At 41.1% G+C, this 27,343-nt stretch overlaps 1 protein-coding gene across 6 annotated transcripts in view; it reads right to left on the bottom strand.

Moving 5' to 3' along the window:
- Positions 1–27,343, bottom strand: part of gnmt (glycine N-methyltransferase) — a 128,351-nt gene that overhangs the window by 11,671 nt on the left and 89,337 nt on the right. For 5 of the 6 annotated variants that reach the window (XM_072247586.1, XM_072247594.1, XM_072247613.1 and 2 more), the window contains 4 exons: positions 10,937–11,064; positions 8,373–8,486; positions 7,657–7,799; positions 2,030–2,151 (listed from right to left, as the gene is read on the bottom strand). In XM_072247586.1, coding sequence (XP_072103687.1) covers positions 2,030–2,151; positions 7,657–7,799; positions 8,373–8,486; positions 10,937–11,064 — 507 coding nt within the window. The remainder of the gene's footprint in view (positions 1–2,029; positions 2,152–7,656; positions 7,800–8,372; positions 8,487–10,936; positions 11,065–27,343) is intronic. The other variant, XM_072247608.1, reaches the window with a different exon arrangement.

Genomic DNA, 27,343 nt, shown 5'->3' with positions numbered 1-27,343 from the left:
ATCTGAAGTGTCACAAATGTGGGTAGACAGAGACCAAATCAAGGGAGACAAGATGGAGTCAATATGCATTTGGTATGAAAGGAGCAGACAGAAGCAATGTGCCTACTGGGGAAGTTTGATCTGTGAAACTTAAGTAGAAGGTACAATTGGGCAGTGCAGGGTTGGGAAGCAAAGGCATTGGAAGTGGAAGGGGGAGATCTTTGGGCCCTGTTTAAGAAGCAAGGAAGAAGAGATGTCCTGGAGCCTCTGCAAGGTAGAGGTCAGTCTGCCCTTGACCGAAGGTTTGATGCTGAGGCTGGGATTGGTGCAAAAAGAGTGGAGGACAATGCATTCAAAAGGGGGTGAGTTTGGAGAAAGTGAGGGGAGTAGTGGAGTTAAGACAGTTATGTCCCATTGGCAGTTAGAGATGAAAAGATCCAGATGATAGCATTTGGGAATATGCTGGAAACAATGCATGTTCTTAACTACTATATCTAAGTTTGGGGGCTTTCAATTAAGAACATGTGTGAACCACAATTATGTGTAGTCATTTTTAAAAACTATAGGGCAAGATATGTGCAATCAGTTATATGAAATTTACTAGGGAGGTGACCTACTGGGATCAGTGTTAGATGTAGACAGTGGCAGATGTTTAATTTAGTTGACAGTTTGTTATTGCAGAGCACATGGTTTAAACACCTGTTGATTTATGAATGGTGAATACCTGAACTGGGACAGAATTAGCTATTAGTATAATTTCACATATATTACTAATAGTAATATGAGAATTATTGTTATTGTAGGAAAACAGAATGCAATGTACCATATATACACTTAGTGGCCACTTTATTAGTACAACAGTGGAACCCATTCTGTTCTTCTCCTGAAGCCCATCCATGTCACGATTTGATGCTCCGTGCACTCAGAGATGCTCGTCTGCGCAACGTTATTGTAACACATGGTTACTTCAATTAGTGTTGTCTTCCAGTCACCATTTTCTGTAAACTCGAGACTACTGTTCATGGAAATGCCAGGAGATCAACAGTTTCCGAAATACTCAAACCAGCCTGTCTGGCACCAACAATCATCGCACCATCAATGTGATGGATAACATTTCTTTTCCATTTTGATGGTTGGTCTGAATAACAACTGAACTTCCTGACTACATTGGCATGCTTTTATGTATTGAGTTGCTGCCACATGATTGGCTGATTAGATGCTTGCATTAATGAGCAGCCGTTATAGTGTCCCTAATAAAATGGCCACTGAGTGTATATTTAAGAATTACGTGTGGTGTCATCTTTGATACAGTTTTTGCTTCAAACATTATTGTCATGTGAATGCTGTTTGTCTTTGGTCACATATTTGTTTAATGGCTCACGCCTTGTCCTACCCACCAATGTAAACAAGCAGCCCATGGATACCACAAAAAAGCTTTGAGTTAACCAGCCACAGCAGTGAAATTAAGGTGGAGGGCAGGCAGATACAACTGAATTGCAATCAGGTTGAAGGAGGTGCTACCACCAAAGGTATGGAATCCATCATGCATCAAGAACAGAAAGGATGGAGAGATGATCAGTCACTGGTTGTTTGTCCATTCTCATTCAGGCTCTGGGCAAGACGCCAACTATAGCAGTCCTGAGAACAGGCAGAGGGGTGGAGTGCAGACCTTACACTGATCACCTCCGAGGTAAAACGGTGAGGGGCAGGGGGGAGGAAAATTGCATCAGTGTCATTTATGGGCCAGCCAAAGCACTGAATGTTGGCAGTGGATGCAGGGAGAAATAAAGAGCTCAATCTTTCACTCAGTCTTCCATTAGTTTCACAGACGGATACATTATTGACTTTCTGCAAAGTTTCTGCTAGCCAATAGACATGCTTCACTCTCAGTGAAAATATGACATGCAAACCAAGAATTGTCCATTGATCAGTGACCCAAGAATAGAAAAGAATGCTGAACTGTGGCATATCATTGGATTAATATGATGTGCATTCTCAAAACTGAATTTTAATGTTTATTATCCACTCCTGTTCCCCTGCACATTCCTACCTTACGTCTACCTGCTTTTCCTGCTCCTTATTTGGGATATGAACGGTGTAATCCAACGTCACCATGTGAGGCTTGTTGTTTACATAGAGCACAGAGGTGCTAATGTCTCTGGTCAGGTCACTCTGGAAGACAAAAATTGCAGGGTTTCCCATGTTAAAATGGCGATTGCATTTCAGAAGAATGGTAGTTTCTAATAGTGATGCACGGGTAATGATTCTTTCTCCACATGCTAAGAGAGTCAGGAATGGAGGAAGATCTGAATGTAGTGTTAAATAGTTGAGTTTATTCAAATCATTTGCACATGTAGAAGTACAATGAAAAACTTACTTGCAGCAGCATCACAGGCAATAGGGAGCTTGAAGGGAAGAACATACAAGGTAGTACAGAGCAGGTGGAGGAAGTGGGGCATCATATTGCTCTTGCATTGTCAGTAAGGACTTGATGTGTTGAATGGGCTTATTCTGTACTGAAACCACTCAATAATATAATTTGTGAAGCTGAGGTCAAGGGAACAATGGAAGTGAATTCTATCGGTGCACTGTGCCTTGGGCTTGGATTTACCCTTCCTTGGGTTGACAAGAATTCACAAAATGGGCTAAAAAGATGCCTGGCGTGGCAATAGGGTGACTTCCTACTGAGGAAATGCCTGCACAGTCGCTGATGTGGCTGTGTGTCAGTGTGGCTACCAGCAAATTCCTACCAGCACCTATCATGCAAGATCATTGTTCCAAAGGGGTTGCGATCAATTGCTTGTAGCCCAGGGCCTGAGTAAGAACAGACATGACTCAACCCACCCTACACATACTGTGGGATGGACTCCTTGTCTAAGCCCAAGGCAATTGATCACTTGAAGAATGATCCACCACTAATTTCTATCACACCTCCTCTCTGCTTTAACTCCATCCATCCATTTTGACTCTAGCTCTGAATACTTTTCTCTGCAACATTCAGAGTCAAATAAACTCTTCTCAGGCTTCAAGCTGGGTACAGGTATTGATTATAACCGACACCTCAGTGACAATCTCTCCCATCTTCTTCAGGGATCATACCTGTACCCAGCTTGAAGCCTGAGAAGAGTGTATTTATCATATACGCCAGGAAAGCACAGTCTTTTTTCACTCATAAGCTTGTTTGTGTTGCTCATGAGTAAACTGAGAAACAAGGCTCAACTCTCCCCTCAGAAGATATGAAAGCTCATAAGCAAGAACAGACTCCAGAATAGCTTCAATGCTGCCATTACCAGACTTTTGAACAGACCTCAACTTCTCATAAAATGAAGATGATTTCTTGATCTCCCAATCTATTGTGTAAAGAGCACTAGACTATGTCTTTCTGCACGTTCTCTGTGACTGTAACACTATATTCTAAATTCTTTTTTATAATTTCACAAATCAGAATACACTCCTCCTAGCAGGTACAGATGCTCCATCCACATAGCCCAGTCCCTCTTCCACTGCGACACTATCATTGTCATGCACCCTGCAGCTGGTGCAGAGCAGATAATCTTGCTGATGCACAGTGCCAGTGACATGGGTCTTTGACAAACCTCATGACAAGGTTGTGGTCCTCTTGGAGGGTCAATATAAATTTTTTTAAAAATTATATACATTTTTTGATCCTCCAAGAGGACCACAGCCTTGTCATAGGGATTGGAGACTTGTGTGCCTCAGTGGCCCAGAGAGTATATTGGCTGGAGTCAGGGCTTTATGCTTTGGCTCTTGGTAGGGTCAACCATGCCAAACAGATCAAAGGGTAGAGGCCAGACTAAGAGTGGTCCACCAGTCCTCCAGGTTCGGGGTTCAGCTCAGGGCTAACAACACTGACTGGTAAAACAAAATTGTTATAGAAACAGCAATGAAGAATCCTTCCACGTCTGCGTGTGATGGTATTCCTGAGTCTCCACCAGAGACTTGCATGAATGACAGCAGTGAAAGCTGAAAGGAAGCTTGTGACATGATGAAGGAAGCCCTGATGACTGCCACAGGTAGAGGACCTTCATTGCTGCCCTAAACACCAATGGCATAAGAGGCAATAAGTCTATGCACTTTGATAATAAATCTACTTTGAACTTTGAAGCATGTGAAAGAGAGTAGCTTGCTGCAAGGGAAAGGAGTAACGGGACTACCGGGATTGCTCTAAAAGCCAGCACTTAATCGATGGACATAATGTCTTCTTTCTGTGGTACACCCAAAAAAAGCTTTCAAAGTAAAAATGATCAAGGTAAATTTATTTCAAAGTACATGTTTGCCACTATATACAACTCTGAGGTTCATTTCTTTACGGGCAAAGAGGTATATTTAGTAGTGTACGTAGTCCCACAGAACGTGGCAGTGTTTCACTGGCACTATCTTCCAGCACCACCCAACCCCCACTCCCATCCCGACCTTCAAGCATCAAGTCTCTAAAGTAGGGTAATGGATTGTAACAAATTTAACCTTCATCCACCCACTGAGAGAAAGAAATCTAAGGAGGCTGGCCATTTGCAAGGGACTGGAGTCTGTTAAGTACTGCACCTCAGATGGGTGAGACCATCATGCAATGGTGGACAGAGCAGTCACCCACCCCAAAGTCACTCTGCCACAACTGTAGTCTAGAACCTTCCAGCTCTGCCCACTAATACAATTCCTTTGTCATCACTACATCTCAGTTGATTTAATCAACTGCAGTCACCAGTTTTGCCACTCCATCACCATTATGACATCTTAGCCTGCAGCTTTCAAACAAAAGTAACCAAATTTGTCTTTGCAAGGTAGCTAAAGAGATCACCTACTCCCCCATCCCGCGAGTATCGTTATCCTGAGCAGGAGGAGGAGGTGGTGGTATGAGAGCAGATTGGAGAAAGAGAATAATAATGTTGATGCTGATGATGTCCTTGATAATGATGTAGATTATGATGATGATGAGGTTATTTTGATGATGATGCTGCTGCTCATAATGGCCTTGATAATGATGTAGACTGTGATGATCATGCTGATGATGAACCTAGAGACACTCTGCAGCATCAGAGACTGGTACTGTGAGCAATGAGCAGTTAGGTTAAAGGGGTGTGAGAAAGAGTCCAGTCACAAACAGGCTGAAGTCTGGCACTGGACCAAGGTGAACTGTTGCAGGGCTCAATGGAAGGGAAGTTTAGGCACCTGTAATGCCCCAGAATGATCGGATGAAAATTATCTTTTGGTGACAATGATACAGTTACAAGGAGAGGGACATGTTTTCTCCCTTGGAGTGCAGGAGGCTGAGAAGTGACCTTAGAGGTATACAAAATCACAAGGGGCTTACACAAGTTGCGGTCACGAGTCTCTTTTCCTAGGGGTCGTCGTCTGAACCCTTAGCGCCTAGGTGGCACTTGGGGCCTCCTAGGGGTAGGGGAACTTAAAGCTGGAAGGCATCGATTTCCAGTGAGGGAGGAAAAGTGCAAAAGTATCTTTGGATCATTTTACATTTAATGGTGGTAGGTGTAGAGAATAGGCTGCCAGAGGAAGTGACAGAGGTAGGTAATATTGTAAAACACTTAAACCATTTTTGGACAGATACTGATCTAAGAAAGTGTTAGTGAGATACGAGCTAAATGCAGGCCTATGGGGCTACTAACTCAGTCAGACAGCTGGGTCAGCATGGATGTGTTGAGTCAGGGACTGTATAAATCTAAGACTACGACTCTGTTCTCCCAATGTGCAACTTGTAGATGTATAGAAAGCCTTTGGGGTGTTGGGAGATAAGTCACTCTCTACAAGATACCCAGCCTCTCACTCGCTCTTACAGCTGCACGATTGATGCAGTTGGTCCAGGCGAGTTTCAGGTGAGTGACCACTGCCAGGATGTTGGTAGAGATCTTGGTGATAGTAATGCCACTGAATATAAAGGGCAAGTGGTTAGTCTCTTTGCTCTTGAGGAACATCACTGAGTAATTTAAATATTACCTTCTGCACATCCACATGGCTGCATGTCATTTCTGTAACAATTTTTCTGGGACCTGAAATTATCATAAGGCCGGACCAATATGGCCCAAGTTCTCCCAGTGTGACATTCTCTGACACACGGATCTCAAAGTCCACACTGAAATGTGTGGGCATTGTCACTGGAATCAGAACATTACTTTTCTGCAAATATGAGAAAATCTGCAGATGCTGGAAATTCAAGCAACACACACAAAATGCTGGTGGAACGCAGCAGGCCAGGCAGCATCTATAGGAAGTAGTACAGCCGACATTTTGGGTCGAGACCCTTCGTCAGGATTACTTTTCTGCTATCTGTCCTGTAACTGATTTGGAAGTGTACCATCTTTACCATGGGCATTTCCATTGAGAATGCATTCTTATTTCTGGCTCCAAGACTTCAAATTCCAATGAGACAGATCCTAACCCATCCCCTTCCCTCAGTACACTCCTGAATTGAGTTTGATCGTTAGGACATAGTCCAGTGATCCAAAGAGATAAAATCCAACAATGCAAAGAGACAGAGGAGCGTCACAGTGACGTGTTGTAACTAGCAGAGCTGCTGCCTCCATGCTGGAGACCATTCGATCCTGATCTCAGATGCTGTGTGAAAATTGCAGGTTCTCCTTGTGTCCAGTGGTTTGTCTTGGGCTTTCCTCCCACATCCAAACCATGGAAGGGTTATTAAGTTAAAATCGATCACTATAGATTGTAGATGTGTAGATAAGTGGCAGAATCAGAGGCGAATGCATGAAGAGCTGTGGCTCTGGTTCACATGTAATGTTTGTTACACTACTCGTCCACTCAATGGGACCCCTGTTCTTTCGCTTCCTTTCATTCACTGGGGCCCCAGTTCCCACATTCCCTCTAACACCACAGGACCCCACTTACTATGCTCCATGCTCCTGCCCACTTTCAACTCATTATGGCCAGGGTTCCCAACCATTTTTTTAAATGCCATGGAAACCTACTGTTTACCAAGGAATCAATGAACTCCAGGTTGGGACCCCTGCACAATAGCTTCCGTTCCAACACTCTCGTTACCTGGTTTACTGGAAAATCTATCATACTTTAAAAGCAAAAAAAATAGTAAAATAATGTAAAGATATTCATAGAAATAACATGTAGAGTTTTACTACGTTGCTTGAATTTTAACTCCCCATTTGCTGTGATGGGATTTCTCTGATTATATCTCTGATTATTAACATAGCACCTTAACCACTACATTGCCAAGTCTACTGCGTATTGGAAAGAATACAATATGTTCAAAAAGTGCCCACAGAATGAAATTGGATAACTTGAGGCCAACAAGATGATTCAGGATATTTAATTAACAATAATTAATAGCTGATTAGTTTTAAGGACAAAAGTAGTATCTGAATGAGTTTATTGAACTCTGAGGAAAATAAAATAGATCAAGGAACGATTAGTGTAAAAATGGGTGCTTAATGGTCAGTCTGGACTCACTGGGCTGAAGGGGCTGTTTCTGTGTTGAACCCTAGTGATTTTAGTTCCAGAATAGTGGTGGCTTCACCTATGCTCACTCTTAGAGGGGACATGGAGCTACCATTGCATTATACAGATACAATTGCCAAATGTTACCAGAAACTTAAAAAAAGAATCCAAAACAATTTTGGATTGAACACACTCAGAAAAAGTCAATTGTTACATGCTCCAATTCTACTGATGTACCTTGTAGTAAATATTTTTGCCTTTCGGAGCCTGGCCGGTTTCCAGGATGGCATCGTAGTTCCGATGGTCAATGATTAATATTCCACCTGGTTTCACCATGCTGGCAATATTACTTAGAGCCAACTTCTGATCACTCTGGTCACCTGCAGCAGTTCAAGAAAATAACAACGGTTCCAACTCGACATGTGCAGGTTAGTAAAGGGATGGTTATAAGGAGCAATGGGATGGGATGTGCTAGGAAGTAAGATCCCAGACAGCACCCACATCATCCATTTACGCTTTTAAATTCAATGGGATTAGTGGCTGAAAATCAACTTCGGTACAAAGGCTTGTTTTCTCACATAAAAAGAGACATGATGTGTAAAACCGAGACCAAGCATCACCAGTGACGGACTTCCTGGGTTTAGCCCATCGTCCTAGCTATGTACTTTTCCAAATGCTTTTAAATGTTGTTAACCTGTTCCTGATGCATCATCTCTTTCCAAATCACTCTGATCCATCGGTGATACTTCCTCAATCCCCGCTAAAAGCTTCCTGACCCATCCCTCTCTAATGCTCTTCAATTTCTCCTCTGATTTCATTTTGACTGCAAATACCTCTTGACTCCTCCAAGTGGCATATCCTGTTCCGAAGTTCTCACGTTTCTAGTCTCACATTAAAACCTGCCACCAAATCTTTGGCCACACAAGAATCAGAGAAGTCACATTAAATTTTACCTTTGAGGTCTGGCAAATGGGCAAATGAATTCCCCAAACAAATCACGGCATCAAACCCATCACCTGGTTTTGGGATGTCCAAGGGCAAGGTCAGCCAATTGGCTTCTTCGATTACTGTGAAGCAAAGCATGCTGGTTAATGGGCTGAAGGAGTGGGGACCATCAGAACCAAGTCATATAAGGGCAAGACCCGTAAGTGGTCAATGTGTCTTGTCTTCTCAAACAAACATCACAAGAGAAGAATGATCAATTAACTTACAAAAACAAAACTGGATTGCTTTTGCAGAGAAAAAAAAATCTCAGTCAATGAGATAATTCAAATTTTAAAAAAAAGAATGCTGGAAGTGGTCAGCAATATCCACAGAATGAGAAGCAGAGCTAATGCTTCAGGTCAACACTTTCACCGGAATTGAGAAAAGTTAGAAATCAAACTGGTTTCAAATTGCTGAGAACAGGAAGTGGCTGGAGAGAGCTAAGTAAATGGCTGCATTAGGATGCAGAGCTAGAAGGACTGACACAAGAGTCCACTTCTGAAGAATGGCCATCAACTTGAAATACTAACTTTCTTTCTCTCATCACTGATGCTACAGAACTTGCTAATTATTTCAGCTTTTCTCTCTCAGATTTTTTTGATTTGCTTTTCAATCTGATAATTTGGTTTACTTTGCATTGTTGCTACAGTGATAACTATGACCAGGATACCATATTACAGTCATATTGGAAGGACTGACCACAAAAGTCCAACAAGTCTCTTTGAATATTCATGGTAAATTGGAGGGCAGACGACATTACATTCATGTAAAGTTACCAAGAACAAAAAGTAAAGCACATTCGTAATAGCGCACATTTAAGATAACTGGCAAACGCTATAATATAACTGAAGTACTTAATGCTATTAATATTTGGGATATATGGAGAAGGAAGTTTCAGTCAAAGCAGACAAATACCAATTGGATAAAATTTTCAAGGGAGAAAACATTTGCTGGGACATGGCGAAGGAGCAGGGGTGTCAGGCTACCTGAATTCATTTCTGAAAAATTAATGGATAAAGTCATCTCTACTTTGCGGTATATGCTCCTGTATAGACCATAGTGGCCTAGTTGGTGCTATTCAGAGCAAGCAATTGTCCATTATTCTATTAGAGACTATCCAAACCTTTGATTAGATCCCCATTTGCAATCACTCCCAGGAGCCTATTATTCTATGTATAAACCATCTGAACTTCTCAATTAGATTCCAGTTTGTAATCACTCCCAGGAGTTCATTATTCTAAGTATGAACCCCTCCTCCGAACTCCACAATTAGATCTTAATCTGTATCACTCATGCATCCATTATTCCATACATAAACCACCTGAAGCCCTGCATTAGATCCCAGTCTCCAATTACATTCAGACGTTCAGTTTTTGATGAATTTCTGGACATCACTGGATGGGCCAGCATCTATTGCCCCTCCATATGTGCCCCACAGAAGGTGGTAAGGAGTTGCTTCTTCTCTATGTACTGCCAATGGTCCTACAATGCTTTGGGTAGAGTTCACTAACATTACTTTTCCACATGATAACAGTGTACAGCGCTTACATACAGGAGAGCCTAAAAATCAGATTAGGCAATGAGGAATGAGTGAAATAGAAGACTCCCAAGTGCTTGGGAAGGGCCTCCTCCAACACAAGTGAGTATCTAAACACTTAATCTTGATACTCAATGCTATTACCATTGCTGAGCACCCAAGCTCCAATCATCTGGCAACCAGAAACTCAGCTGGATCAGGCACATTAATACTGTAGCTATGAAAGATGGGTTTCTTGTAGTAACTTACCTCCAGACAGCCCCAAGGTACGAGGCTGGAGTGATGGAATAATTTAATTGTATTCAGACGAGTGCAACTCCAACAACTTTCATTACATTCAAAACCATCCAGACCACCAGATTGACACCCCATCCACCACCCTAAATATTCATTTCTCTCACCACTGGTGCATGGTGGTGGCAGTGTGTATGATCTGCAAAACTGCACAGCATTCATTCATCCAGGCTACTGTGAAAACACCTCCCGAACCTGTGACCTCTACCACCAAGAAAAATAAGGACAACTGATGCATTGGAACACCGCTAACTGCAGGTTCTTTCTAGGTTGCTGATTTGGACATATATCATTGGGCTACATGCTGGAACTCCTTCTCCCACTAAGATGACCATCAAGCTGGTCACATTTGACCTGTATCCCCCTATACCTTTCCTATTCATAGATTTGTCCAAATGTCTTTAAAATAGTGTTATTGTTATTGCCGCAGCTATTTTCTCTGGAGCTTATTCTATATATGCATGAAGAAAATGTCCCTTAGGTCCTTTTTAAAAACTTTCTTCTCTCACTGTAAACCTATGCCTTCTGGTTTTATATTCCCTTTGCCTAGAGCAAAAAAGCATGGAGATTCATCTCACCTTCGTCCCTTATGACTTTATACACTTCTATAACATCACTCTTCAGACTCCTAAATTCCAGGGAATTAAGTGCTCAAACGCTCCTTGTCCTTCCTGTGATAGAGCTTCTTTGCAAAATATTTACCCCAATTATCAAATGCTGCTTCTTTCCGTCGGTTCCATCGCTCTTTCAAGGCATATTTCAGCATCTTGTCACTGGCATCTGAACTCACGAGGGTGAAGCCCTCCTCCAGTAGCATAATGGAATCCACTCTGTCAAGGTAAAGAGCAAAGAGATTAGAGGGGCCCATTCTCTGTGGCAAAAGGCCAAGAATAACCCTGGCATGGATGAATAGGCTTTTTAGAAAGACAAACACTAGACTGACTTTTTGAGAGCAGGTACCAATCCTTAACCCAACGAAGCACACCAGAGGGTTTAAACAGGGTCCTTCGTAAACTTCAGAACATCCCGTGAGACTGAAAAATTGGAATGAAGTGCCGGTGTTTTCAGAAAAGTAGCACACAGCAGGATTCCACCAAATGCAGATTATACGTTTCAATAAACTAATACAAAGACAGGTGGAGCAGCAGATACTGTTGAGGAAGCAGGAAGTCTGTATAGGGACTGAGACAGATTATGAGAATTTGCAAAGGAGTGGCATAAGCTCATGCACTTTAGTAGAAGAAATAAATACATAAATTATTTTCCAAATGAGGACAGAATTCAGAAATCAGAGGTGCAAAGGGACTTGAGAGTCCTTCTGCAGTAGTATTCCCTAAAGGTGAACTTGTAGGTTGATTTGGTAGTAAGAAAGGCAAATGCAATGTTAGTGTTCGTTTCAAGAGGACTAGAATACAAAAACAAAGATGAATAATTGATACAAAATTCGTCCAGTTTTATATCAGTGTTCGGGCAATACAGACAACTCCTGGTCTTTATATAGACAATCATACTGTGTTTGGCATCAATGATCCTTAATCTTCGTAATACTTAATGTGTAGTCAATGGATTAAATTGCCTCTTTCTGTGCTATAACTGTCCAGAAACTATACTAGGCTCTTGTCAGTCAGTAGCCATAAATGTGGCCTCTTGGGGCAGGTCATAAATGGGGAAATACTACATCAGATAGGTTTGAAGAGAAGTAGGAGGTCATTTACTTCAGTAAGAATAATCAAAAGGTGGATTCTAGAGAGAGACCTAGGTGTTCTACTGCATGAAACACAAAAAAGTTATCAGGCAAGCAGGTCCAACAAGCAGCAGAGAAAGCAAATAGCATGTGGCCCTTTATAGCAAAGAAGCTGGTGTTGTTGCAGATACATAGGGTGCTGATGGGGTATTAGAGTATTTAGATGTAGAAGGTATTAGGAAGGATATACTGGCATTAGAAGTGGTGCAGAGAAGGTTCACCATATAAAATAAACATATAATATTATGAAAGGGATAGATAAGAGAGGAAAGAAAGTTGTTCCCACTGGTAGATGAAACTAGAACTAAGGAACATAGCCTCAAGATTCAGGGGAGTAAAATTAGGATGAAGATGAGGAGGAACTGCATTTCCCAAAGAGTGGTGAATCTGTGGAATTCTCTGCCCAATGAAGCAGTGGAGGCTACCTCAGTAAATATATTTAAGACAAGGTTGGATAGATTTTTGCATAGTAGGGGAATTAAGGGTTTTGGCGGAAAAGGCAGGTGGAGATGAGCCCATGGTCAGATCAGCCATGATCTTATTGAATGGTGGAGAAGGCTCGATGGGCCAGATGGCCTACTCCAGCTCCTATTTCTTATGTTTGTAGGAGGCCAAGCCTGCAGTTCTGTGCACAAGTTGGTTCCCTATCTTATAATTAAGGATATAGTAATAGTACAGGCAATCCTAAGGAAATTCACTTGGCTGATACAAGTAAAAGTATCGCCCTTTCAAGAGCAGCTAGATAGTTTGGGTCTCCACTTGCAGAAGTTTAGAGGAGTGAGAAATGATCAAATATCTTTATGGTGGATGTTCAGATCTTCCTACTTAGTGGGAGAATCAGAAACAAGGGAATTTAGCTGCAATAAAAGGGGCCAGTTATTTAAAACAGAAGTTCACACAAACTTCTTCTCTCAGGGAGTAGAGAGTCTCCAGAACCCTCTGCTGCCAAAGGTGGAGAAAGTCAAATCACTAGATATATTTAGTGTTTAGATAAATAGATATTTTGGGGAGGACTTCCGGGTCACCAAGAGAATGGCAGCGTAGGAAAAGGTCTCTCGACAAAAAAAAACGTAAACTGCCCCAAAGTCGAAATTAGACAAATATTTAGTATTGTATAACTATATCAATAAAAGGGGCAAGGATGGAGTCTAAGTACAAGAATTAAAAGTCCACTCAGAAGGCTGATAAATATAAAAAGACGCAGCAAGACGAGGGGCCTAGCTCCCCCACGGCTAGCCAGGACAGAGATAATGTGGAAGAATCGGTGAATCTGACTAATTCTAAGAGAGATTTGTGATTTCCAACAAGCTATCAACAAACAACTGGAAGATATTAAAGGAGAAATAGGAAAAACTAATCTGAGGTTAGATGAAGCCAAAGCGAGGACTGTAGGGACTGAGGAGAGGCTGCAAAATGCAGAGGAAGTGATAGCAGAAATGCTAAAGCTACAAGAGCAGCTCCAGTGGAAGCTACTAGACCAAGAAGGCCGCTCAAGGGAAAATGTGAGGGTCTATGGATTTCCCAAAGGAGCTGAAGGTAAACCCGGACTGGTGATTCCCTTCGTGGAGAAGCTGCTCAGAGAGAACTTTGAAATACCAGACACGAAAGACCTACAGATAGAAAGGACCCACTGCACGTTGGCACCACAACCCCCAGCAGATGCCCAGCCCAGATCAATTTTATTCAGATTTCTCAGTTACAGAAAGAAGGAAGAAGTGCTTAAACTGGCATGGTAAAAGAAGGACTTTATATGGAACAACTGTAAAAATCAGTTTAGACCACAATTACACACCGGGGATCCTTGTCAGATGGAAGGAATACACGGAAACACTGAGGGTCTTGAAGGAAAACAACATCAGATTTCAGACCCTGTATCCAGCTCGGCTAAGAGTCTTTTACAATGAAGGGACAAAAACCTACGCTACAGTGGAAGAGGCAACGTTGGATCTGGCGGTTCGGGGACTACCCATAAAAGTTATCACCCAACCAGAGTCGTTACTGGAGAAGATTCGGCAGTGGACACAGCAGCCAGTGCGGCAAGGATGCTCCACTCGAACCAGAGTGTCAAGCCACACGGGAAAGCTGCAAGTATTCAGACACGAATGTACAGAGAGTGTAGAATAATTGAGAAATGTCTGAAAAGAGTAAATCGTACTTAAAGGTAAAATGAAAGCTGATAGTTGAAAATAATCTAGACGGAATAACTTGAATGATAGCAATATGGTCGAGACATAAAAAGGAGAGAATTCTCTGACTGTTCACACTGGGGAGGGCCCTCTAACACAGACTAGAGATAGGGGTTATCCCTCTGAACTGAGGCGGATCAGTGCTCAGGCCTCACTATTGGAAGTCGGGAAAAATTTTCAAATGTTCTATGTTCAAAAATGCCTAGGGTTTGGTTTTATGTTCTAGTTTACTGTTGAGAAGGGATTGCTTACTGTTGGTTTAGAAAAGGAGAGTGTTTTTTTTCTGAGAGAAAACTGAAAATTGAACTGGTAAAAATAATTTCTTATAATGTAAATGGGGTTTTGAATCCAAATAAGAGAAATATTATGTCTAAATTGAAAAAAGCGAGGGCACAAACAGCTTTCCTTCAAGAAACGCACGAGCCAATCCAAGCATGCAAAATTAAAAAGAACGAGCTTTAAGCATGTATTTTATTCATCATATAAATTGGGCCACAAAAGAGTAGCTACTTTAATATCAAGTGCTTTTAATTATGAACATATCTCAGAGACTAAAGACAAGGATGGATGATTTGAAAAAATTACAGGAAGAATAGAAAGTACTGAAGTAACATTGTTGAATGTTTATGCTCCACCAGGTTGTGAATGAATGGTCATTCTATAGACACATTTTTGACCTAATGGCCAGCTCTCAAGGGGTAGTAATCTGTGGAGGGGATTTTAATATTAGGTTAAACCCTGCATTAGATTATTCAAGAACAATTATTCAGAATAAACCTCTGACTAGGAAAGTGAATTCATTGATGGAGGAGCTGGGAATTATAGATGTGTGGAGGGAATTACACCCCACTAGTAAAGACTATACGCATTATTCTTTCCCTCGTTCAGCTTATTCAAGGATAGACTTTTTTTTTAAAATATTTAACATAGATAAATTCAGGATAAAAGAGTGTAATATTGCAACAATTGATCTGTCGGACCATAGTCCAGTCTCTACATCTCTAATTCTGGAAAGGAAAATGAGGAAAACACTATGGAGGTTAAATTAACATATACTCAATAACCCAAAAGTAATGGAGAAATTAAGGGGAGAAATCAAAAAATAATTAGACCATAATGATACGGGAGAAACATCACCAGTGATCTTATGGGATACATTGACAGCTGTACTGAGAGGGAAAATTATTTTCATTACTACTCACATGAAAAAATTCAATGCACAAAAATTAGCAGACCTTCAAGGAAAATTAAAACAACTTCAAGTTGTAGATAGCAACAAAATTAGTTCTAATTTAAAACAGGAAATTAAGGAAGTGCAAAGTGAAATTGATGATATATACACATCGGAAACTCAAAGAAACTTTCTTTACCTGAGACAAAAGAATTATGAAGGAGGAGGAAAATCTTAAACAAGCAGACAATACCATTCATAAAGTAAAGAATCCAAAAACAAAGCTTGTGAAGAATACAATGGGGAAAATTCAGGAGAGTTTTGAAACATATTATCGAGAGCTGTACTCTCAACCCCGGGCCTCCAATGAGCCCTATGTAGACACTTTCCTGAATTCTTTAGATCTACCCAAGCTCACAGATTTACAAAATGAATGCCTATTAGAACCAGTAACTGCCAAAGAACTGAATGCGGCCATCTCTAGATTGAAGGCCGGAAAGTCTCCAGGCTCTGATGGGTTTACCTCAGAGTGGTACAAATCGCTGAAGTCACAGTTAGTTCCATTATTACTTAACACCTTTAATTGGATCTTATAGAGAGGAGAAATTTCACCTTCCTGGAGAGAGGTGATTATCTCAGTTATTCCTAAAGAGGGTAAAGATAAACTAGATTGTGGTAATTACCGGCCAATCAGTGTTCTTAATTTGGATTACAAATTATTTATATCTATATTAGCTCGTAGACTGGAAAAGCTTCTACCTGGCCTCATCCACTTAGACCAGACTGGATTCATTCAACAAAGACAAACTCAGGACAACATAAGGAGAACTTTATACATACTAGAACAGGTTATTAAGAATGGGACAGACACAATGGTAGTGGAATTAGATGCTGACAAAGCTTTTGATTCAGTTAGTTGGGTATTCCTATACAGAGTGTTAGGAAGATTCGGCTTTCAAGAAAAGTTCATTAAAGTAATCCAGACTTTATATGACAGCCCTACAGCTCAAATTAAGTTAAATGGGGACCTCTCTTGACTCTTCTATTTGAGAGAGAGGAACTAGACAGGGATGCCCAATTTCTCCTCTCCTTTTTGCACTATATATTGAACCTCTTGCCCAACTAATAAGACAGAGCGAAATTGTAAAAGAGATTAAGGTGGCGCTACTCGCAGACGACATTTTAGTCTATTTGAGGGAACCAGAAAAATCATTTATAGGATTGTTTACACTGTTGGATGAGTTCGGGAAAATATCAGGTTATAAGAATAATGTAAAGAAAACGCAGGTTTTGTCCTTAAATTATACAGCATCCAAAAAACTGCAGGATACATCTGATCTTAAGTGGGGAAGCCAAATCATTAAAATATTTAGGAATAACCCTGCCAAAAGATCTTTCAACATTGTCACAGGTAAATTATAGGCCATTAATTTCAGAGATAAAAGTAGATATACATAGGTGGAACCTTATCCCCTTTTTAAGTTTAAATTCAAGAATAAATACCATAAAAATGAATATGCTCCCTTGGTTACTTTAACTTTTCCAGACTTTACCTGTGGAGGTGGATGATAATCAATTGGGGAATGGGTCAAACGGATTTCCCGCTTTATCTGGCAAGGAAAGAAACCTAGAATCCGATTTAACACCTTACAGTTAGGAAAGGAAGGAGGAAGTATGGCATTTCCTTGTTTGAGAAATTGTTTTTATGCTTCACAGATAACCCCTCAGTTAAACTGATGCAATAGGGAATAAGGCTAGATGGAAGAAGATAGAATTTGGATTGATTGACAGTTTTCCTCTACAGGCCTCAATAGCGAACAAAGGATTGATGGCCCGATTGGAAAAGACTAAAAACAGCTGGATAAATCTCACATTAAAAGTATAGCAGAAGGTGACTAATTCATGTGGAATCAATAACATGTTAAAACTTTCAGATGGTGTGCTTATGATACCAAATTTCTTTCCAGCAGAGGTAATAAAAGATCTGATCTGTGGATAAAGAAAGGTCTTACAACCTCTCTCTCATTTACACATAAGAATGTATTACAAAGTTTTCAATCCCTGCAGGACAAACATGGCCTAGAATACAATGACTTTTTTTTTGGTACCTTCAAGTATGACACTTTGTTAACCAGAATTGTAGATATACAGACTTATCAACAGTAGAACTATTCAGGATTCTGAATTCAACTTACAGTTCAATACCAAGTAAATCAATTTCTCAATTATATAATGCCCTATCTCATGCCAAAAATGAAAACACATCGTATATTAAAGAGAAGTGGGAGAAAGAAGCGGGGTTGGTACTTTCAGAGGAGGCTTGGGGGAAGATATGCAGCTTCCAGTGGTATTTGACTAACTCTTTGATTTGGAGAGAACACTGTTAGAAAAATATTATAAGATACTTCAAGACCCCATACCAGGAAAAATATAAAGACACAAACGTGGAGTGTCGGAGAAGGTGTGGCTCCAAGGAGGCAAATCATTTCCATATTTTTTGGGATTGCCCTAAATTAAGTTTATATTGGGAAGATATTCACAGACCATTAGTTAAGGTATTCAAGACTCAGATACCTCTGTACCTTGAGACTCTCTACTTAGGGCATGTATTGTTTTTGGAACAGATGAAACATATAAAGCTGCTGCAGGCCCTTTTAGTGGCAATTAAGAAATCAATCACCAGAAAGTGGTTAAATCCATCATCTACATTAGAAGATGGCATGAAATCATTTTGGAAATACTTAAAATGGAAAAGATGACCTACTCAGAATTCAAAAGGAAAAATTTTTATCAAATTTGGAATAAATGGATTGAATTTATAACCCCAGAGCGAGCAGACTTTAGATGATTCTACTAATGGTTTATACTGTTTATCTCACTAACATAGTAATAGTGTTAACATAAGCACCCTTGGCTCAAATGTTTACTGTTCTTTTTTTTGGAAAATGTAAAATTAACACAAGTAAAGAAAAGATCTGGGGAAATTTTGGACCAGAAAGAAACGGACCAGAAGAGATACATGGAAATTAGTATTCAACCACTATTATTATTTTTATAACTATTATTTAGTTTAATAGAGTGGAATCACAATTGCACATAAACATCTATTTGAGGGCCTAATTATTTTCTATATTATATCAATGTGCACTTATGAATGTACAAATTAATATAGATTTACTCACATAAAAAATGGAAAAGGTTATATATGTAAAAAAAAGTTTGTGTATTACTTGTGAATACCTTATCCAAATAAAAATAAAATTTAAAAAAAAATGATAAATAGATATTTTGAAAAATCATGGAATTGATGGTTGTTAGGAACTAAAAAAAAAAAAAAAAAAAAAAAAAGAGAAGTTTTGGCAAGCATGGAACAGCCATAAATGGCAGGCAAGCTTGAAAGGCCTGGTAGCCTACTCTTGCTCTAATTTTCTTGTGCTTTTGAGTTACCAACAAAACTAGCAAGTTCACACTAGAGTGTGAAGAAAAGTAGGCACATCGAGTCAGCAACCCAGCTCGAGTCCTTGGATAAGCCCAGCACTCCCATATCCACACGAAGTGGCTACATTGTTAATACATCATGACACTTAGGGAATTTGGAGCTTTCATGAGCAGGTGCCTTATGTCTTGCTCCTAATCAATTCATATTTTTCCATTTAGTTAAATGAAAAATTGGGTGCTAGAGAAGCACAAAGTCCCACACAGGCACACCTAGAATAGGCCAGTCACTAGCAAACCTCTGTGCTCATCCTCCGATAAATGACACGCATATCCTGATGAAGGGTCTCAGCCTGAAATGTCAACTGCTTATTCCTGCCAATGGATGCGAGTTCCTCCGGCATTTTGTGCGCTTTACTCTGGATTTCCAGCATCTGCAGAACCCCATCTGTTTCGGCACAAGACAACTTATTGTCTGTCTGTTGAACTACTCAATGCGCTGCTCAAGAATGGTCTGGAGTCATCACGGTTGGAATCTAATGTAGCCCAGGCGAGATCCCAGCAAACATCCTTCCCTAAGGAGCAGGAGTCAAACAGTATTCGGTGACTATCCATCTGGACCAGCATTTAATCCACCAAGGCTATAGGTCAAGTGCTGGTAAATAGGATTGGTATAGACAGGGATTTCATGGTCAAGATAAAGTTGTTGCACCCAAGAGCTCGTTTCTGTACTATAGACAGTATGACTCTCAAATAATTTTTGCACTTTAGTGAGAGATTGGTTTTGTACTATTTCCAAATTCAATTTATGTTCCCAGATCACCATGCTGTGGCATGGCTTTGTTTCTGCTTTTTATTAGCCCAATGCCCCACGAAAGCACCTTCATACTTGCCATTGCCCCTCTTAGGCACAATATACACATTGCAGAGTAGGGGGTGAGAGAACAATGTGCATGCATAGACATCGGATCTATATATAGTGCTAAGGGGAGGGGGGTCATGCTTTAAAATAAGTAGATCCATAGATAACACTTTCTTCCCTTTAGATTAATGCAAAATAAATTGTATATGTACAAAACATTCAATTCCTCTTTCATAAACCCATATTCCAAATAAAAATGCTTTCACAATACAGTCCATAACTAACTCCACAGTTCTAAAGCTTCAGTCTCTGGGTGGTGCACTGTTCCTTTCAGGATAACAACTCTGGAGTTGTGGAGAGGCATCAGGTTTGGGAGGTGTCTTGGCATCGAATACGTTCTCATCGTGCCTCTGGTGGAGTGGCATCAGGCTTGGTAGACAATGTTCTTGATTTCTCATGTAATGTTGCTGTGACACGAGCATCACTGAGAGGCAAGTCTGATGACTATAATGTGTTCATCTTGTTCAATGCAATTGACTCAGGTGTGTTTTTCGGTTTTGCGTCCAGAAACTAGTCCACATCACGTCTCCATGTCTGATCTCCAAAATCCACTTTGTATATCATTTGTCCAGTTCTTATAGCTATCCTACCAGGTATCCACTTGTCTTCTCAGTAATCACACACTAGGATTTCCTGTCCAATCTCGAAGCTCCTTGTTAATTCACTTGGCAACTGGCGGAACTGTTTATTCCACACTTCCCTCCGTAGATCTGGTTTCAGGAGGTCTATGCGAGACCTCAGATTCTTGCTCATGAACAGCACTGCAGGTGTTTGATTTGTCATCACATGAACAGAGTTTGATACACAAAAAGGAAATTGTCCACCTTCTGTTGTAGAGAAATGTACTCCATGTCCACTGCTTTAGTGGACTTCTTGAAGGTTTGGATAAACCTTGCAGCTAGCCCATTCATTACTGGGCAGTGAGGAGCTGACTGGAATGTCAGCTATTATTCTTCGTGAACAGTTGGAATTTCTCTGACGTGTATTGGGGTCTGTTGCCACTCACTATTTGTTCTGATAAGCCATTTCTGGTGAAGGTAGTCCTCAGAGCGGAGACAGTCTTTGCTGAGGTAGTGACTTCATTGGTATAACCTCCGGCCACTTCAAATGAGCATCCACAGCAATCAGAAACATGGAGTCCATGAATGGTCCAGCAAAGTCAGTATGTACTTGATGATGGCAACTCCCCTGGGTGTTACAGTGCCTGTGGGGGTGCATCTTGAACCTTCTGGCATCCCAAACAGCTTTTGGCCAAGGCTTCAACCTGTATATCTATTCCTGACCACTACACAAAGCTCCAAGACTCTTCATCTTGACTGCAGTCAGGTGTCCTTCATGCAGATTTTCTAACACTCAGCTGTGCAGTTTAGAAGAAACCAAAAGATCCACATGTCAGCATTCTTTGACATCCAGACAGTTGGTTTCGTCTTGCTGAGAGCTCTAGAAACATAGGGCTTTCATGAGCTGGCCATCCTTGCACGGCAATTTCATAGACTTAGCATTCCTTGCTTCCCTTTATATTTCGGAATTTGTTACCGGCAACTGGTCCACCAAAGCTGTGTGGAACACTTCTGCTGGGTCACAGTATGAAGACTTTTCTTCTTCAGTTGCCAATAGTGGAAGCCAACAGCATTGCTGTGTTGTTTACTCTATGTCATAACAATGGGCTCCTGGGAATAGTGCCCAGCATTGTAGCCGGGTAGTAGTCATCACCAGGACTGAAAATGGACACAAGGGGCTGGGGATCTGTCTCCAGTGTAAACTTTTATCCACAGAGGTAGTGGTGGAACTTCTTCATTCCCCATACTAGGCTAAGGGCTTCTGTGCCTAGTTACGTTCTGCACACATTAATGATCTTGAAGCAAATGCAATCAGAGGTTCAGGTCCATCCTTCAAAATGTGTGACAAAATGACTCCAATGCCACAAGGGGACGCATCACACACCAGTCTGATGGGCAGGGATGGGTCATAATGGGTGAGCAGTTCATCGGATACTTTTAGTCTGTTTCCTTGAATGTTTTTTCACAACTTTCTCACCATTCCCTCTTTGCTACTGTCTGTAACAGTGTGTTCAAAGGGTGCAGCGCTGTCGCAATGTTTGGGAGAAACCGGTGGTGGTAGTTTACCAAGCCCAAGTATGACCTGAGTTGCAATACATTTTCCAGTTTGGGTGACATAATCTTCTCTTGTGACTTATGAAAGCCATGTGTGTCAATTACATGTCCACAATATGAGATTTCATTCTTGAAAAACTCACATTTCACTCTTTGCACACAGACCATACTCACTCAGCCTGGTCAGCACTTAACCAAGGGTCTGGAGGTGCTCTTCATCATTTTTGCCAGTCACGATGATGTCACTGAGGTACCATTGTGTTCCTCGGATATCTTGGAACACTTGGTCCGTTGCTCTTTGCCAAATTGCTGGAACTGATGCGATGCTAAAGACAAGACAATAATACTGGAACAGTTCCTTGTGAGTGTTGATTGTGAGGAACTTCCTGTTTGACACCACGATCTCCATTTGAAAATAGGCTTGTGGCAAGTCAATCCTCAAAAAGCTCTCTCTGCTTGCCAAAAGTGCAAACACGTCTTCTATTCGTGGCAGGGGATACTGTTCAGTATGCAGCACTGGCTTGATTCTCACCTTGAAATCCCCACATAGGCAAACAGCTCCAGCCTTCCCTTTCTTGATCACCAGGATAATGGGTGTGGCCATTCAGCCAGTACAGCATCCACTTCAGAATGCAAGTGCTTCATGGAATCTTGGTGCTGCTGCTTCATTCAGTTCAATTCCGGCCTTCATGCCTTGGAGTTTCCCAATCACCTTCTCAATCAATTAGCATTAAGCAGTGTGCCAGTCTCTGGTTAATTCTATTACTTGGGCCGCTGTTGCCTGTTGAAGCCACACACAGCTTTGAATGAATGCCAGTCTAGTTGGATTTATCTCAACCATTCACATCCGAAAAGTGCTTGCCCTCCACAGGTCAATACATAAAATTCTAACTGCTGTGTTTGGCCTCCATGTGTTAATTTTCAGTTTGTCTTTGGGTGATCTGCTTCAATAATACTTCGCAGTTGCAGGCATGACCACACAATGTAACAGTTTCTTCCCCCAAGCCTTCAGATTCCTCAATACCCAGAGCCTGGACTGACACCAACCTACTGCCCTCTACTGTGCCTATTGCCTTATTTATTATTTATTGCAATGCCTGCACTGTATTGTGCACTTTATGCAGTCCTGGGTAGGTCTCTAGTCTAGTGTAGCTTTTGTGTTGTTTTACATAGTTCAGTGTAGTTTTTGTATTGTTTCATGTAGCACCATGGTCCTGAAAAACGTCATCTTGTATTTACTGTGTACTGTACCAGCAGTTATGGTCGAAATGACAATAAAAGGCGATTTGACAGTTCACCTTTGTCAGACTGTTGTCTGATTCTGTTTTACAATCTTATATTTTACATTCTGTTAACTTTAAGCACTTGTTTAGTTTTGTGTTTGAGACTTTTCACTGGGCTGTGCTTTTTGTCTGGCTTGCACATTCTCTCTATGTGACCTTACCTGCAGACTTTTTCTTTGAACCAACAGTCATTTGCATCGTGGAAGGATTTGACACATCGCTAATACCTTCGGCTTTTTGCACATCGCTAATATCTTCCGCTTTATTCAGGGATAATTTGTGCATTTCACATTCTAACCTCCTTTTCTGCAGTTCCGCTGCATTGCATCCTTTGGTGCAGTCTCTAATGATATTGCAATGGTCAATACTCATTCTAATGTTAGGTCTCTTTTAGACAGTGGCCACATTTGAGTGCATTGACTATACATGCCACGTACAGGCCTGTCCCTTAATGCATCAGAAAGTCCATCTCTGAAGGCACAGTACTCGAAAAGTTTGTGCAGTTCTGCAATATATTCAGAAATGCTTTCATCTTTTGACTGGTTCCTTTTGTAAAATCGAGATCTCAGTTATTGCTAGCGGTTTAAGGCCCAAGTGATTTTGTAAAATTGTAACAATTTCATCAAACATCTTGTTTGCTGGCTTTTCAGGGGTTACTAGGTTGCGTAAGGGACCGTATGCCTTCGCACCCATTAAGCTAAGTGTGGGTAACTTCTTTTGCTCCTCCACATCGTTTGCATTACAATACAGTTCAACCATCTCGATATACAACGCTCAGCTTTCATTAGCGCTATCAATTTCATCAACTTTTCTGACTGAAGCCATTTTCATGATATTTTGACTTTAAATTCAGGTGTCTTTCACTTTTACTCACAAGTCCTTCGGCTCTCTCGTGCTGTTTAACTCTCACTGTTTCATCCCGTAATTGTCAGTGCAGTTTGTGATATTTTCTGACGTTCAGGTTCGTACTTATTGTCATTTGTTGTGACTATCAAATGCCTTCCAAATGCTTCTTTCATCTTCTGAGTAATACAATCAGTAGCCTTTTCAGGGTGCCTTATATGGAACTGTTCCTGCAATCTTGATGGTTTCATGGCTTAATTAGTCAGTATTATAAATAAGTGTTGACACTGATCTGATAGGTACAGAATAAAACCATACTCCAAGTATGTAACATTGTATTGATGCACTTTCTGTAGTTTCTATTTCTCAGCAGGATTAGAATTCAAGGCGTCACTGCCTTCAGACTCAGATCTCATTTATCCCTCATTAATGGGGCTTAATTAAAATAAAAATTAACACAAACTGGGAATGCCTATCGGATGTTGACAACAGTAGCGAGTTGACACCAGTGGAACGATGATAACAGCACGCCAAAGGAACAGCCAGGCGAAGATGATCACAACAGTGAAAATTACATCGACAAGGGTTCAGGTTGGAATCTGAATGTTAGTCGGGATAGAGCTGGTGTGTGGCAAGCTACCTTTATACCATTCCAATTAGCGTAATTGACCAAATATGTTTGGTCTCATAATCCCTAAAGATGGTTCTTGACTGCACATATGAAGCCAAGGCTGCTTTGAACACCTCAAGAGGAAACCTTGGGGTCAGCAGGTTCACTGATTTGCTCTATTTCACTTTTTTGGTTCCAGCCAGCACTGTATCATTGCACGGCCTGTTTTCCGTAGATCTGTACAGAAAGTTGAGAGGGTGTACTTGACTTACCAACTGTTAAATTGCATGAACTCTTTCCGTGCCGTGAGTCAAGGGGAACTGTTTGGCACTCTGGTTGCTAATTTACGCATCCCCAATAATGTCTGTTTGGTTGGTAAAGTCAGATGAGATTGCCGAGTTTCAGACGCGTTGTGACAACGAGTGCTCACCACCTGCAGAGCTGTGGTTCTTCCTGGGTTCCAGTGCCTCATCCTTTTTTATTTGTTCTACCAATAGTCAGGTCTTGTGCCTCACGTTAGGGTGCTGCTTACCACCTCCCCCCTAACAACGACTACTATCTCCCCCAACGCCCCCTTGGGACACATAACCACCCCCATTGGAAATCCCTGCTCTAGGGTCAAGGCCTATAGGCGAATAGCAATAATATAATTGGTACAATCTGATTAGGCCAAACTCTCTCTGAATTAATATTATGAAAACTGGACTGAATTTGTCTTTTGATGGTGGTTACCCAACTGAGATTATCTGTCATGATGTCCACTCCAAGCCCTCTTATTTGGAGTGCAGTGCAATAATATTGACTCCAAACAAAGATTGCTAATTTAAGGCCATTACATTGGAGCTGTGACCAGCTGCTCTCTGAGACCCAAGGCTGCTATAGGAAGTTGCAGAACTAGTCAGTGAAGATTCTATGTGTAAACTCCACACAACTTGTTTGACTTTCTGTGCTTCATGTTTATCAGTTTGCAGACACCAATAGATTCTGTTAAAGACAAGACCACAAGATATAGGAGCAAAATTAGGCCACTCAGCCCATCGAGCATGCTCTGCCATTCCATCATGGCAGATCCTGGATTCCACTCAATCTCATAACACCTGTCTTCTTGCCATATCCTTTAATGCCCTGACTGATTAGGAAACTATCAACTTCCACCTTAAATATATCCACAGACTTGACCTCCATCGTGATCTGTGGCAGAGCATTCAACAGATTCACCACTCTCTAAAATACCTCCTCACTTCTATTCTAAAAGGTTTTGAGGCTGTGCCTTCCTAGTTCTGATACCTCCACCACTGGAAGCACTCTCTCCGCATCCACCATATTGAGTCCTTCCAACATTTCAATGAGATCCCCCTGCATTCTTCTAAATTCCAGTGAATACAGGCCCAAAGCCACCAAACACTCCTCATATGTTAACCCCTTCTTTCTCGGAATCATCCTTGTTAACCTCCTCTGGACTCTCTCCTGTGGTCCAATATCAACCTTTACCTCCCTTTCACTCGTTACATAACTGAAAAAACTTTTAGTATCCCACTTTATATTATTGGCTAGTTTGCCCTCGGATTTCTTTTCCTTCTTACAGCTTTTTTAGTTGCCTTTTGTTGGGTTTTCTCACTTTTGCTATCTTGTATGCCCTTTCATTGGCTTTTATGCAGTCTCAACCTCCCTTGTCAGCCATGATGCCCAACCCTGCCATTTGAGAACTACTACTTCTGTGGGACATATCTATCCTGTGCTTTGTGAACTATTCCCAGAAACGTCAACCTTCTCTGCTCTGCTGTCATACCAGCCAGTAAGAGCTGACACTTCCAAGCATGGGAAAGAAGCTGTGAGCAGCCACATAATAGACAGTGACTTTGAGAGGTCCATTTCTCATGCGCAAGTAAAACAACCATGGTACATCACAGTTCCAGAAACACAGGTTAAATCTGACCTCAGGTTGCTGCCCTTGTGGAGTCTGCACATTCTCCCAGTGGCCACTTGGGGTTTCATCAAGTGCTGTAGTTTCCTCCCAAATCCCAAAGACAAGCGAGTTTGTTGGTTAATTGTGATGTGATTAACACAATTAGTATAAATGTGTGGTTGACGGTCATGCTGTTTAATACCAGGAAAATGACACAGTGGTTAACAGCATGAGAAGCCTCCTTATACATGCAAGACTAAGAATTTATCCCATATGCACTTAAGCCTAATGAAATCCACTGTGGTATGTAATGACATCTGACACCAACAGCTAGGCTCATGACCCAAGCCTTTTTATAGTTTCTTTGGAACTAACTTTCAATTTCATCCCACCTCCTCCACCCATGTCATTTTCGAAATAACTGACAAATATGTTTACGCACAGCTCAGAGGGTATGGCGTGATTGAGTTCCAGTACTTCCCCACAGCCATTTACATGAATTCACTTAAGATCAGGCGTGGCCAACCTTTTACATTCCATGCATCAAATTTTTCAGGCATGAGTTCAGATGTGATTTTTTCATGCATGAATTCTATATTAACATATTTTTACATGAATTGAATGGGGGTACAAGAGTTGTATGGCACATCTGAACTCGTGAGTGAAAAAACTGACACATGGAATGTAAAAGGTTGGCCACACCTGACTTAGAGTAACAGAGCTGGACAAATTACAGGGCTCTAAAACTCAGCGCCAAAAAAGAACCTCATTCTGTTTTGGGCTGTGATTATTCTCCCAATCTAAGCAAAGTAACTCAAATTCTCTGGCATATGAACTTACCCCTGATTGTACCTCAAACAAGTGCATCATAGCAAACACATAAAATACTTGCATT

The sequence above is a fragment of the Mobula birostris genome, chromosome 2 (assembly GCF_030028105.1).
Source record: "Mobula birostris isolate sMobBir1 chromosome 2, sMobBir1.hap1, whole genome shotgun sequence".
NCBI classification, from domain to species: domain Eukaryota; kingdom Metazoa; phylum Chordata; class Chondrichthyes; order Myliobatiformes; family Myliobatidae; genus Mobula; species Mobula birostris.
Note: the sequence above shows the minus strand (reverse complement) of the source record. Positions and strands in the feature narration are given on the sequence as shown.